General features: G+C 42.6%; 1 protein-coding gene across 1 annotated transcript in view; it reads left to right on the top strand.

Moving 5' to 3' along the window:
* LOC148343826 (transmembrane protein 132B) overlaps positions 1-9,556 on the top strand; it is a 122,962-nt gene extending 113,406 nt beyond the window's left edge. The window contains exons 7-16 of the mRNA XM_088290148.1: positions 544-761; positions 1,660-1,723; positions 1,807-1,938; positions 2,624-2,701; positions 2,986-3,048; positions 4,140-4,268; positions 6,297-6,425; positions 7,117-7,416; positions 7,541-7,800; positions 8,773-9,556. Of these exons, the coding sequence (XP_088146274.1) occupies positions 544-761; positions 1,660-1,723; positions 1,807-1,938; positions 2,624-2,701; positions 2,986-3,048; positions 4,140-4,268; positions 6,297-6,425; positions 7,117-7,416; positions 7,541-7,800; positions 8,773-9,349 (1,950 nt within the window). The 3' untranslated portion in view covers positions 9,350-9,556. The remainder of the gene's footprint in view (positions 1-543; positions 762-1,659; positions 1,724-1,806; positions 1,939-2,623; positions 2,702-2,985; positions 3,049-4,139; positions 4,269-6,296; positions 6,426-7,116; positions 7,417-7,540; positions 7,801-8,772) is intronic.
* Positions 9,557-11,950: the final 2,394 nt, after the last annotated feature.

Here is an 11,950-nt window from a genome sequence, read left to right as displayed (position 1 = left end):
AGAGAGAGAGAGAAAAAGAGAGAAAGAGAGAGAGAGACTGTATACAAGCATGTGCACACATAAACCCAAAGTGGTGCTCACGCACTCTGCAGTTGACTGAAATTGACTTGCTGTAAAAGTGTCCTCGGGCTCACATTGCGGGCATGACATTCGAAGGAGTGAGTGGTGACGTGGCGACCTCGAGGGCACTTGGACGTCAATGTCAATTGACAGCAGAGGGACGGTACAGGAAAACATGTCAACTCCCTAAGCCTAACCGGCATTACTCTTTCACCACAAACACAAAATAATCAGAATACCTTTGGGTCCAAGTGTTCGCAGATGGTGCGGTGGTACACTTGCCGGACTTATGCGCGAGTGGTGTGGGTAACGTTCCCGCTCAGTGACGCCCAAAGTCAGCTGGATAGGCTCCAGCACCCCTCCCCACAGGATTAGCGGTGTTGAAGATGACAGGATACCGTTGCGCCACACGGACATATTACTGGCAAGAAAATGTTCGTCTTGTGTTCCCCTTCAAGCGTCCGTGTTGTTTTTGTGGCTCAGGTGTCCGGGAACTGCGACGAGGTTTTGGTGAACGGAAAAGAGATGCGCGGACGTCAGCGCGTGTCGGTGGCGTTTTCGTACATGCACCTGACGGCCAGCCTGTGGCTCAACGTTTGGGTGCCCAAGCTGCCTCTGCAGATCCACGTGTCCGACACCGAGCTCAGCCAGGTCAAGGGCTGGCGCGTGCCCATCGCCGCCAATGCCGCCAACAGCAGGAGGTGAGAGGGAACCGCCGCCTATCAACACAATACAACTTCCTCTACGTTTGGAAAGAATTCCCAGCCCCATATTAACGGAGCCGTTTCACATTCTAAAATCTGTCATGTAAGAAAAAAAAAAAACTGTTGTGAACTTAAAAAGATGAAAATGCTCTGTCCTGTCTTTGATCGGAAGTTATTGGTTTTATCTCTCATAAGAAAGACAAATTGGAAAAGTTGCAGTTTTCGTGGAAAATCTAATTCGGAGATATTAATGCGGTAATTTATGATGATAAAAAGATGGTTTTTATTTTCAAAAGTTTTATAGTATTTTTTGCCCAAAACGACTCATGTGCATGTGTGGAAAATAATCTTAGTTCTACAATAGAAAAAAAAATAGTAAAATAGTTTAAAATAAAATCCACTTTCTGATGAGGGAATGCTTGTTCTGTTAAAATGTCTGTTTTTGTCAATTTGTTTGGGGGGACTGGGGTGCAAAAAATACTACTTTTTTTCTTACTACTTTTCATTTAAAAGCTTTTATTTTAAAATTTGCATTTTTTGTGGAAATTTTTTTTTAATTTTATTTAAATTTTTGTTAACAAATTATTCATGGGAATTTTTTGGGTGCGGAACAAAAAATACAAATTAAAAACTCATTCCTCATTTGTTTTTTTTTTGGTTTTTTTGGGGGGGGCATTGTAAAAACTTTGTTTTGCCTAAAAAAAAAATCCGGATGAGAAAACTAAACTTTTTCATAAAAAACAATAATTGTTTTCGCTATAATTTTCCTCGACAAAAAATATTTGCTCAAAAATGCCCAACCCGTTGACTGTTAGCATGTTAGCTTGCAGCACCGTTGAATATTACAATTAATATTTTTATTAACATGAACTTGGTCTGCGGCATCTTTGGTCAGGCCGACGAGAGATAGCGAAGACGACGAGGACGACGAGAGGAAGGGCAAAGGATGTACTCTGCAGGTTTTTGTCTTTGCTTGCTTTTCACAACGTTAAGCTCTGCAAGACAACGACATTTGACACTGACGCGTCCGTTTTTTACCCAGTACCAGTACGCTCTGGTGAGGGTCCTCACCCAATTTGTGGCCGAGCCCTCCGACCCGGGAGGGGAGGTGGTCCGCATGCTGGGTGCCGACTGGCAAGCTGACATTACTCACCTGGTCCTGGATCAGCTCAAGGTACCTGCCCCAATGTCATTACGCGACACTATTACAACAACAACAACAACACAAGGAGTTAAAATAAGAACATTATGATTTAATAAAAAAATTATTTCATTATACAGTATATGCAGATTACTGATATAAATATATATATATATATATATATATATATATATATATATATATATATATATATATATATATATATATTATTTTTGGGGGGGGGGAATAAAAATATATAAAAGTAGTCTTTTAATTTTTTTTATTTAAAATTAATTACATAAAAATAAGGTTTTTTGCAGTGTTATTTTCTTTGTGTTTTGTTGATGATCAAAAAAGTTTCAAATTGGTTTTGCATAATTTGGATTTAGAACTGATCGGTGTAGTTAAGAAAAAAATGATTTCATGGTTATTTGGCATTCTTTTTGTCTCATTTTACTTTTTTCTTTCGTTGAGTTCAATGATAAAATTTTATATAATACATGTTCATTTAATTATTAACTCAATATTTGGTTTTATTGAACAATTTTATTAGACTTTTAAGATTATAGCTGAAAACTGCAGCGATATAAATGAGAATTAAAAAAATAAATAAACAATTCATAATGTATGGACATATGGTATACGCACTCACCGGCCACTTCATTAGAGACCTATTCGAATCGGGTGGACCTAATAAAGTGACCGTTGTTTTACACAGGTGGAAGATGAACGCATCGCCAAACTGGTGGACGGTCGCATTCTGATTGGGCGAGACCTCGGCATCACCACCATACAAGTATGTGTCTCACACACACACACGTGCACACACAAAATTTAGCCAATATTTCCTGCACATCTCTCAGTCGACATTTCAGAGTGTGACATTTCAATTTTTGCTCCAACAATCTTTCCATTCACACGTTGGCTCTCGTGTCACTCATTTGCTTCACCCGTTGATTTGTGAAGATACATCTCACACTTGTCATTCTCGGACTTTGGAGTTTGAGATTGAATTGAAGAGACTTGCCAAGCCGGCCTTCTGTACCCAAAAAGTAGACCCGTCTGTCTTTTGCTCGGCAGGTGTTGTCGCCTCTGTCCGACTCCATCCTAGCAGAGAAGACGGTGACCGTCTTGGACGACAAGGTAACAAAAAACGCAAGTACAGTGAAGCCCAGGTTCATGTGATAGTTGGCGATGACGGCGACATCGAGTAACAATTTCAATTCGGAGTATCATGAATCACTGGTTTTGTTAGTGGTGTGGCCAGATAACTGATGCATCAAAATTACAGTGAATCGTTTGGTAATGGAGGTAAATCGTGTTGATTATAGAATTAGAACTACAGGGAATTATTTTGTTGATGACGTCATGCTACATGATTGGCTGGAAGACAGCAGGATGACGTTGAAGATTACGACTGGTCCGTTTTGCCAAATTGGGATTGTGGTTCTTTCTCTCTAAAAATTTGCCATTTATTGATTTCTTTTCTAATGCTTTGGACATTTTCAAAGGAAAAGTTTTCAGTTAACTTGTCCCTTGACCTTTTTTTTATTATTTTTCTTTGGTGGGAGAGCACTGCCTTTGATTAATAATAAGAATACCAATAACAAAATGTATTTTGTTAAAATATTAATCTTGGAACTGATATTTTGTCCAATAAATAAATAAATAATCCCAGACTGTAAATCTTAATTAAAATCCTTTTTTTTCTTTTTTCGGAAAGCTGACATGAGTACATCTTTTTTTATTTAAAATTAAAAAGGAACAATTTATCCAAATAAAATGTTAATTTTTATCTAGAGAGCTAACCTCAGTACATTATTTAATTAAAACAATAACAACATTTCAACTATACAGTGCAGTTAGTTTTAATGCTCTGCCTGTACAAATGTTCAATTGAAAGAGCAAACGCTAAGAAAGAAAAAACACAAGCACATCCTGACTCTCATTCGTTTGTTCGATTGGAGTTGCCGTAGCATGACGTCATCAACAGGCGCAGCCCCCCGAGCCAATCCGCTAACTCCACCGGTTTGACGTGACGCCTCACCTCCCGGCGTGCGTTCGACCACCACTAATTGGCGGCGGAAAAAAGTCCCCAGTGTGCGACTGGACACCAACGTCAGAATGGCGGCAGTACGCCCATTGGTCTGCGTGACTTTTGCCCCGTCGAACCACTGCTGGAATAAAAATAGAAGGGACGTTTTCCCAATGAGCGGCGGTCCTCCTGTGCGCAGGTGACCATCGCTGACATGGGGGTCCAACTGGTGGCCTCGCTGTCGCTCAGCCTGGCGGCCGCCGGCAGCACTTTCCAGACCGTCCTGATGACCGCCACCGCCAGCCAACTGATGCGCGCCCCCAAACAGGTAGGAGGACACACGTGACACATCATCTTCACTTCTTTTGCGTTACAATTTTGCACGTCAAAAAAAGTCATAATTTTGTATTCTTTCTGGAAAAAGGTCCACAAAAATAATGGGTTTTTTTTCTTTTGATAAAAACATTTCAAATTCTAATTTGTTATTTTTATTTGAGTTTCTTATTAGGGGACGTATTTTTTTTTATTTGCAAAAGAATCTAATGTTTTGTGTAAGCTATATATTTGCGAGATTGTTTGTTTTAACAGTATAAGTTGTATTTTGTGGAAAAAGTAATTATCTTTTTTTTTTTTGCAAGAAATCTGACATTTATTAAAGATTGATTGGATTTTTATTACTGGAAAAAAAACAATATTTTATCTGAAGAAAGGCATTTTTCTCTGAAATTTTTTCATTGCGTCTTCCCTTTTGTCTTTTTTGGAACAAAAAAAATGAAAACGGAAGAGTTGACTTCTCCTGCGGGGCTTTTCATATCTTTCCAGCGACACTTGAGACACACACACAAACACACGCACACGAGTTGATGGCAGGTTGGTGTGGAAGGAGAAGCCCCCAGGTCGTAATCAGCCAAACCGAAGAGTAATCCTCGGCTGTGAACATCTCACGCTGCTTATCTGCCTTACATGATAATCACATCCTAATTAACCGAATGCTTAACTTGCAGCCACTAACACACTCAACTAAATGTGTGTGAGTGTAACGTCTCTGTACATATTGATGTTGTGTGTTTTTGTGCGTGGGGGTGAGGGTGTGTGTGTGTGTGTTTAAGCAATGGCAGATTTCCGCTACGATCCTGTTTCCACTTATGCTATTATTTGAGGCTCCATGCGGTTGCCTTCATTAGGGGCAGGAGGACTTGGTTGCCATGACAAAAACATCAGGAACCACGTTTATATTTTTATAATTATTGGTGATTTAGTTAGTTAGTCTGTTTTTCAGTTAGTTGGCAGGTTGGTTGCTCTTTTCTTTAGAGTCCATCGGTTGGTTAGTCAGCCAACCACTTGTTTAGCAGGTGTGTCAGTCAGAAACTCAATTTGTCCATCAGTCTATCAATGAGTTATTGAATTGGTTGTTTAATCAGTCTGTTAGATGGTTAGTCAGCTAATTAGCCAGTTAGGTAATTAGGCACTCAGTAGGTAAGTCAGTCAGTTCATCTAGTTTTCTTCCCATTGGGTTATGTAGTCAGTTGGTTTGTTATCCACTTGGTTAGTCAGTCATATCCACTAGCGAGTCAGTCAGTTAGTTAGTCCGTTCGATCGTTAGTCAGATAGTCGGGCAGTCAGTCAGTGAGTTACAATTTTGGTTGTTTAATCCATCAGTCAGACAGTTTGTCTGCAAGTTAGTTACCCAGTTAGTATGTTAGTAAGTGAGTTAGATGGTAATCTATTTAGTTTTTAGTTAGTTAGTCAATCACATAGTCACTCAGGTACCTATTAGTTTCTCAAGGAGCCAGTAAGTTAGTTAGTCCGATAGTTAAACAGTAAATAAGTTATTTGTTTTCTTTGTCTCTCAGTTACTTAGTTAGTCAGCCAGTCATTCTGAGGTCTGGCAATTAGTTAAAAGCATAGTCAGTTTTCAGTTTGTTGTTAGTTAATGAACAGTAAACAGAAAGTCAATCAATGTGTTAGTTAGTTGGAGAGGTACGTAGGTAGGTAGTCAGGTAAGTAAGTAAAACACCAGCTAGGTCTTCAGTTCGTGGATTTGCTGGACAGCAAATTAGTTAGGCATTTAAATAAGTGGTTAATCCACCACCAGCCAGTTAGTTAGTTGATGATTTTCTAAGTTAGTCAGTGAGCCAACTCTTTCCAAAAATTAGTTTGATAGCAAGGCATTTATTAAGTTAGGAACTCAGCTAGCCAGTTAGCCAGACCTTACACATAAAAGACCAATTTTGGTACACACTGGGGGCATGTAGTACAGTTTGACTTGTTGCAGTCTGCTTAAAGTCGTATCTTTGGTAGGTGGCGCTGTGCGGAAAAGGTAAATGTGTTTAACGTGCTTGCGATTCCGTTTCAGGAAGCAGCCATCAGTGCTTGGATCCACTACAGCGACGGCTCCGTTACGCCGCTCGATATCTACGACCCCAAAGACTTTTTGCTTTCTGCCGTGTCATTGGACGACAATGTCATCTCCGTGACCAATCAGGTGGGAGCTTCTATTTGCGGCCACAATGTTATATTCTTTGCCCTCCTACTGGTGAATTTCTTCCATCATGAACCCAGTGTGGTGGACGAGTTGGTTTGTCAATTCGTGATTGAGTCAGGTAATCACTCGGCCAGTCAGCAAGCAAGTTAGTCAGTAGGTCAGTGAGTTAGCTAGCGAGTTGGTTGGCTAGTTCATCACTCAGTTAATTATTATTTCCATCAGTGAGTGTGCTAGTAAGTTAGTTGTTGGCTATCTTTTTATTCAGCGAGTAAATCGACTAACTAGTTATTTAGGTCGTAAGTTGATAATAGTCATCCAGTTGGTTAATAAGTCACCCAATTAGTTAATTAGCCAGTCAGCCAGTCACTCTGCAGTTAAGTCAGTAAGTTAGACAGTCACCTACTAAGTTACAAGGTCAAACAGGCCGTTAGTGAGTGAGTTGCCAACAAGTAGCTTGTTAGTTAGTCAGCGAGTTATTCAGCCTAAGTAGCAAATTGGTCACTCAGCCAATAAGTTTGTTAGTTAGTGCATCTGTTACTTACTGTAATTAGCTAGTGAGCTAATTGTTAAGTTATTGAGTCAGTACGGAAGGCAGTCACTTAAATAGTTAGTTAGTTAGTCTAGCCGGTTGGCGGTAACCAACCAGCCAACTAGTTTGTTAATGAATATGTTGGTTGCATTGCTCCAACAGGAGCAGCACTGGCCCGTGGTGGTGGCGGAAGGTGAAGGCCAGGGGCCGCTGGTGCGCGTGGAGATGGTGATCTCTGAGACGTGCCAGAAGTCCAAGAGGAAGAGCGTGTTGGCGTCAGGCGTTGGCAATGTGGCGGTCAAGTTTGGAGTCGCCCGCAGTGACGGCAGCGAGGGCGGGATTCCGGAGGAAGGAGGCGTGGCGGACAACAGCACCGAGCAGCTGAGAACCGGAGACGGGGCTGAGTGGGAGTCCAAAAGTGTGGCGGTGGCCGTGGACCGCGAGGAAGGCGCCATGAGGAAGGTGGGACAACCACAACAACAAAAGCCGTTTTACATTTCCAAAAATGGAAAAACGACCTGAAAAAGTTGTAAGATGAAATAACGATGATCAAAGCTGACTCATCAATTATCCATCCCATCGTCAGGTGAGCTTAACGACCAAGAGCACCGTGACCCATCGGGCGTTGGGCGGGAAAGCAGGCGCCGGGCGGGGCGGCGGTCCGAGCCGGGCGGAAGACTATGTGGACTACCCGGCCCAAGTGGAGGTGCCCGGACCCTCAGACAGTGAGCTGAGCCAGACCACCAGGGGACTGTCGGACCTGGAGATCGGGATGTACGCCCTCCTGGGGGTCTTCTGTCTGGCCATCCTGGTCTTCCTCATCAACTGCGTCAGCTTTGCTTTCAGGTAACTGGAAAAAAAAAAATTCACTGTTGAGGTATCAAAGAGTGCACAAGATGCTGTGGAAGGGACCAAGAGTGACAGAATGCGCTGTTAAAGTGACCTGAGATGAGCTAATGAATGAATGACAAAATTAAGGTTCTGAGTTTCTAATTAGGGATTGGAACGAGGGTTTGGGTTTCAGGGTAGGGTTCAACACTAGGGTAGTCTATCAAAGTAGGGTTTAAGACTTTCAAGAGTCTCAAGAGTTTCAAACTTGGTTTACCGATTCAAACTAGGGTTAGGGTTTCAAATTATGGTTTTCAACTAGGATTAAGATTAGGGTTTCAAATAAATAGGGTTTAAATCTGAGATTAGGGTTTTAAAGTAGAGTTCAAACTAGTGTTAGGCTTTCAAACTAGTTAGTGTTTCAAATTAGGGTTTCGGACAAGGGCTAAAATTTCAAAGTAGAGTTCAAACTAGTGTTAGGCTTTCAAATTAGGGTTTGAAACTAGGGTTGGGGTTTAAAAGTAGGGTTTAAATTCAAGATAAGGGTTTCAAAATAGGGTCTCACACTAGGTTCTGAGTTTCAAATTAAGGATTGAAATTAGGGTTAGGTTTTGCAAATAGTTCCAAACTAGGGTTACAGTTTCAAAGTAGGGTTTCGTCTCAAAGTAGGGTATCAAATTGTTTTTTTTTTTCAGGTACCAAACTTTAAGGTTGGAAACACAATTAAAGTTAAAAAAAAAATGCACATCACACTGTTAAAGTCGATGTTACGGTACTACAAATGACAGAAATGACGCTTGAAGGTACCAAAGAGGGCAGAATTAATGCAACTAAATCTCAAAAGAAGAACTACCCAACAAGGTATGGAAGTTACCAAAGACAAAATAATTGGGAGCTAACGGAAACAAAGACAAAATGAATTTTCAACCCCTTTTTAAGAGACCTAAAAGCTGACCAAGACCAATTGTTGGTTGTTGGCTCTCCTCTCAGGTATCGCCACAAGCAGGTGCCTGTGCTGGAGACGGGCGGCAACATGAACCACGCCCACGATTGGGTTTGGCTGGGCAACGAGGCCGACCTCCTGGCGGACCACCCGGACCACGCCGACCCGTGTCCAGGGGTGCTGCCCGATGAGTGCACCACCATCATTGACCGTGGCGAGGACGCCTACGAGGAGAGCAAGTACCTCCTGAACGGGGCGGGGACCGCCTTGGCCGTGGCCACCAACCGGGGCGGCGTGGGCCACCGGGGCGTCTCCCGCAGCCAGACCTTACCGCGGGCACTCGCAGACCCCCATCAGTGCCTTTCCGCCATCACTGCCGCCCGACACGACGCAGAGTATCTCAACAACTCCCCCAGGGCGTCCGGCAAGCGCAAACGAGTCAAATTCACCTCGTTTGCCACGGTGCTGCCCAACGACCAGCACCAGGGCGGCAGCCCCTACGCCAACCCCTCGGTCCTGCTCGGGAAGGGCGGCGAGGACGACATCAAGTGGGTCTGCCACGACGGGGGCATGGGCCAGTCGGAAATCAGGAGCTACATGGAGAGGCTACAAGACAATTTGTGACTGTGGGGTGGGCTGGGCGTGGCTGGTGGACCGACCGAGGGTGGGGGCGGGGTCGCGCCCAAGAGAATCTGCCACCATTTGAACACAGGCTAGTCGTAAATTACGATCTACGTGGAAAGGCTGCGAGGCAATGGGTGACTATGTCTGGCGCTGGGGGGGCCAAGCGGTCCCATTGTAGCCAGTAAGAAGACTATTTGTGTGTTGGTATCGTAGGGGGGTGACGGGGGGGGGGGGGGGCGGGAATCAGGCATGTGGGTCAGGGTGAACCCATGAAGACAATTCACCTGTGATGCCTTTTGGATGGAAGAGAGCAGAGAATGGACGGACACAAAGGGACTGACTTGCGTAACACAAACGGGAAGTGGAAGTCAAGTTAATGCAATAAAAGACAAGAATTCAAAAGGAGTCAGACAAAACAAAAACATTTGAAGGCCGTGCCGGGACGCGTGTACAAAGCGACCAAGTTGGCACGTTCGTCGCCATTACCAGGAAACCATTGTGCTTTTCACAATAAGACTTGCCATTCTCATAAAAAAACTATTTTGATTTTGTAAGTTTATTTTTTGTCACTGAACAGAGGTCGGGTTTCTGACCTATTTTGCCATTTCCTGTCAAAAACAAATTCTTGAATGGAGTCATTTTCTGTCTTCAAATTAAACGCCTTTAGCATCAAGAGTGGGGGACTACGATACAACCGGCACTTAAACTTGCACAAGCAACCACAGGAAGTGAGAGTAAAAATCATTAAGAGCTTTTATTTTGTAGGGCGTGCTGGGATGTTTGTAGCAAGCAACCGTCTTGATGGCCTTTTTGTTGACATTCCAATGAGTAGAGTTGCTCCGCTCATTGAAATTTTTCTTTTTTTTTTTTTTTTTGTAGTTTTATTTATTGCTTCATATAAGAGGTCAAGTTTCGGATCTATTTTTCAACTTCTTTTTTTTTGTCATTCCGTGCGTGTCCACAAACTGGTTGTTGAATGGAGTCATTTCCTGTCTTCAAAGTAAAAGACTGTGGCATCCGAAATTGGAAGGAAATGAGCCTGGACTCAAACTTGCACAACTAGCAGCGGGAAGCGAGATCACTTCCTGTTGTTTCAAACTTAAAAAAAAAAAAAAAAAACTTCCAGCCAATGACGGCTTTCTCTTGACTCCTCCCCCCACCTCCCATTGGGTGAACAGACTTCCTGCTTCCTGTTGGCGAGACAATGGACCATCTATCTTCAGTCGATTTGAATTATTTCGTTTTATTTTGAAATATAGTCTGGTTTTCCCTGTGTTCTTTGCAAGTGTGATGACTTTTATTTTAGAAATTCTGATTATTTATTTAAATTAAACACTGAGGTTTAGGCTGGGGGGTAGCACACGAGGGTGGGGGGGACTCACCTTTGTCGTTTTGTGTTAAAAGCTCAGGTGATGACTCGGTGAACATCGACAATAAAAAGCGAAGACCACATTTGTTAGGACGGCAATATTTATTATTTGTAAACATTATTGCATCGGAGTGCCATGTAATCAAATGTTGTAAATAAATAAACAGGATCTACAACAATGGCAGATGATGAGTCAGAACTTTTTCCACGCAAATGTCGCAAAATGGTGACCCCAAACAATTATCTTACATTTACGGATATTTACAGTCTTTATGTATTGTTTGCGTATGTCTTTATTTGTATTGTAAACCATCAATGGTTTCCAACTAGGGTTCAGGTTTGAAAGTAGGGTTTTAAAATGGATTTAGGTTTTCAGATTAGGGTTTAGAAGTAGGATTTTAAATCAGGGTTAGGGTTTGAAAGCAGGGTTTCAAATTTCGGTTTGAGTTTAAACACAAGAGTTTCAGACTTTGGTTAGTGTTTCAAAGTTGGGTTTTAAACAAGGGTTAGGGTTTGAAGTAGGGTATCAAGCTAGATTTCGTGTTTTAAACAGTTGCAAACTTGAGTTCGGGTTTCAAAGCAGTGTTTCAAACTGGAGGGATGAGTGCTGAGTGACTGAAAGAAAATAAAATGGAACGATATTAGATGCCCCCCCCCACACACACACACACACACGCGCACCCCCACCCACACACACGTATCATACTAGCGTCATTCCAAAACCAGGAGAGCTCCAAAATGGCTGCTGATGGTTTTTCCGAGACTCAGCTTTGCATTGTGGAAGACAGCGAGTCATTTCCAACACTTTTGATTGGCCAATTATGTGTAAAAGTAACACCCACGTATGTGGACTGTCAATAATTGACAAAATGTAGAATTTACCAAAATGTGGCTTATGAGGACTTGGCTGGACGCCAGTGAGATAGACATGCGGTATGTATGTACACACGCACACACACACACACACACACGCTGTTACGAAAGCAGGTCAGAGCACAAGGTGAGCTGCACGGGTTTATTATTTCCACATCACGCTTGCACAAACACACATATGTGCATGTAAATGCACACGCTCACATAGTATGTAAATCCCAGCTCACGTCCACTATCGGCTCCTCCTTCGCCATTAAAAGTCCGTCTTGATTTATGACCGTGTGTGTGTGTGTGTGCGCGATAAAATGGATGGCACAATATTTTGAATAACCTATTCCAGGGTCAAACCGTTGCCGTGT

The sequence above is a fragment of the Idiotropiscis lumnitzeri genome, chromosome 1 (genome assembly GCF_059441095.1).
Source record: "Idiotropiscis lumnitzeri isolate Australia: NSW breed Sydney's pygmy pipehorse chromosome 1, RoL_Ilum_1.0, whole genome shotgun sequence".
Taxonomy (NCBI): domain Eukaryota; kingdom Metazoa; phylum Chordata; class Actinopteri; order Syngnathiformes; family Syngnathidae; genus Idiotropiscis; species Idiotropiscis lumnitzeri.
Note: the sequence above shows the minus strand (reverse complement) of the source record. Positions and strands in the feature narration are given on the sequence as shown.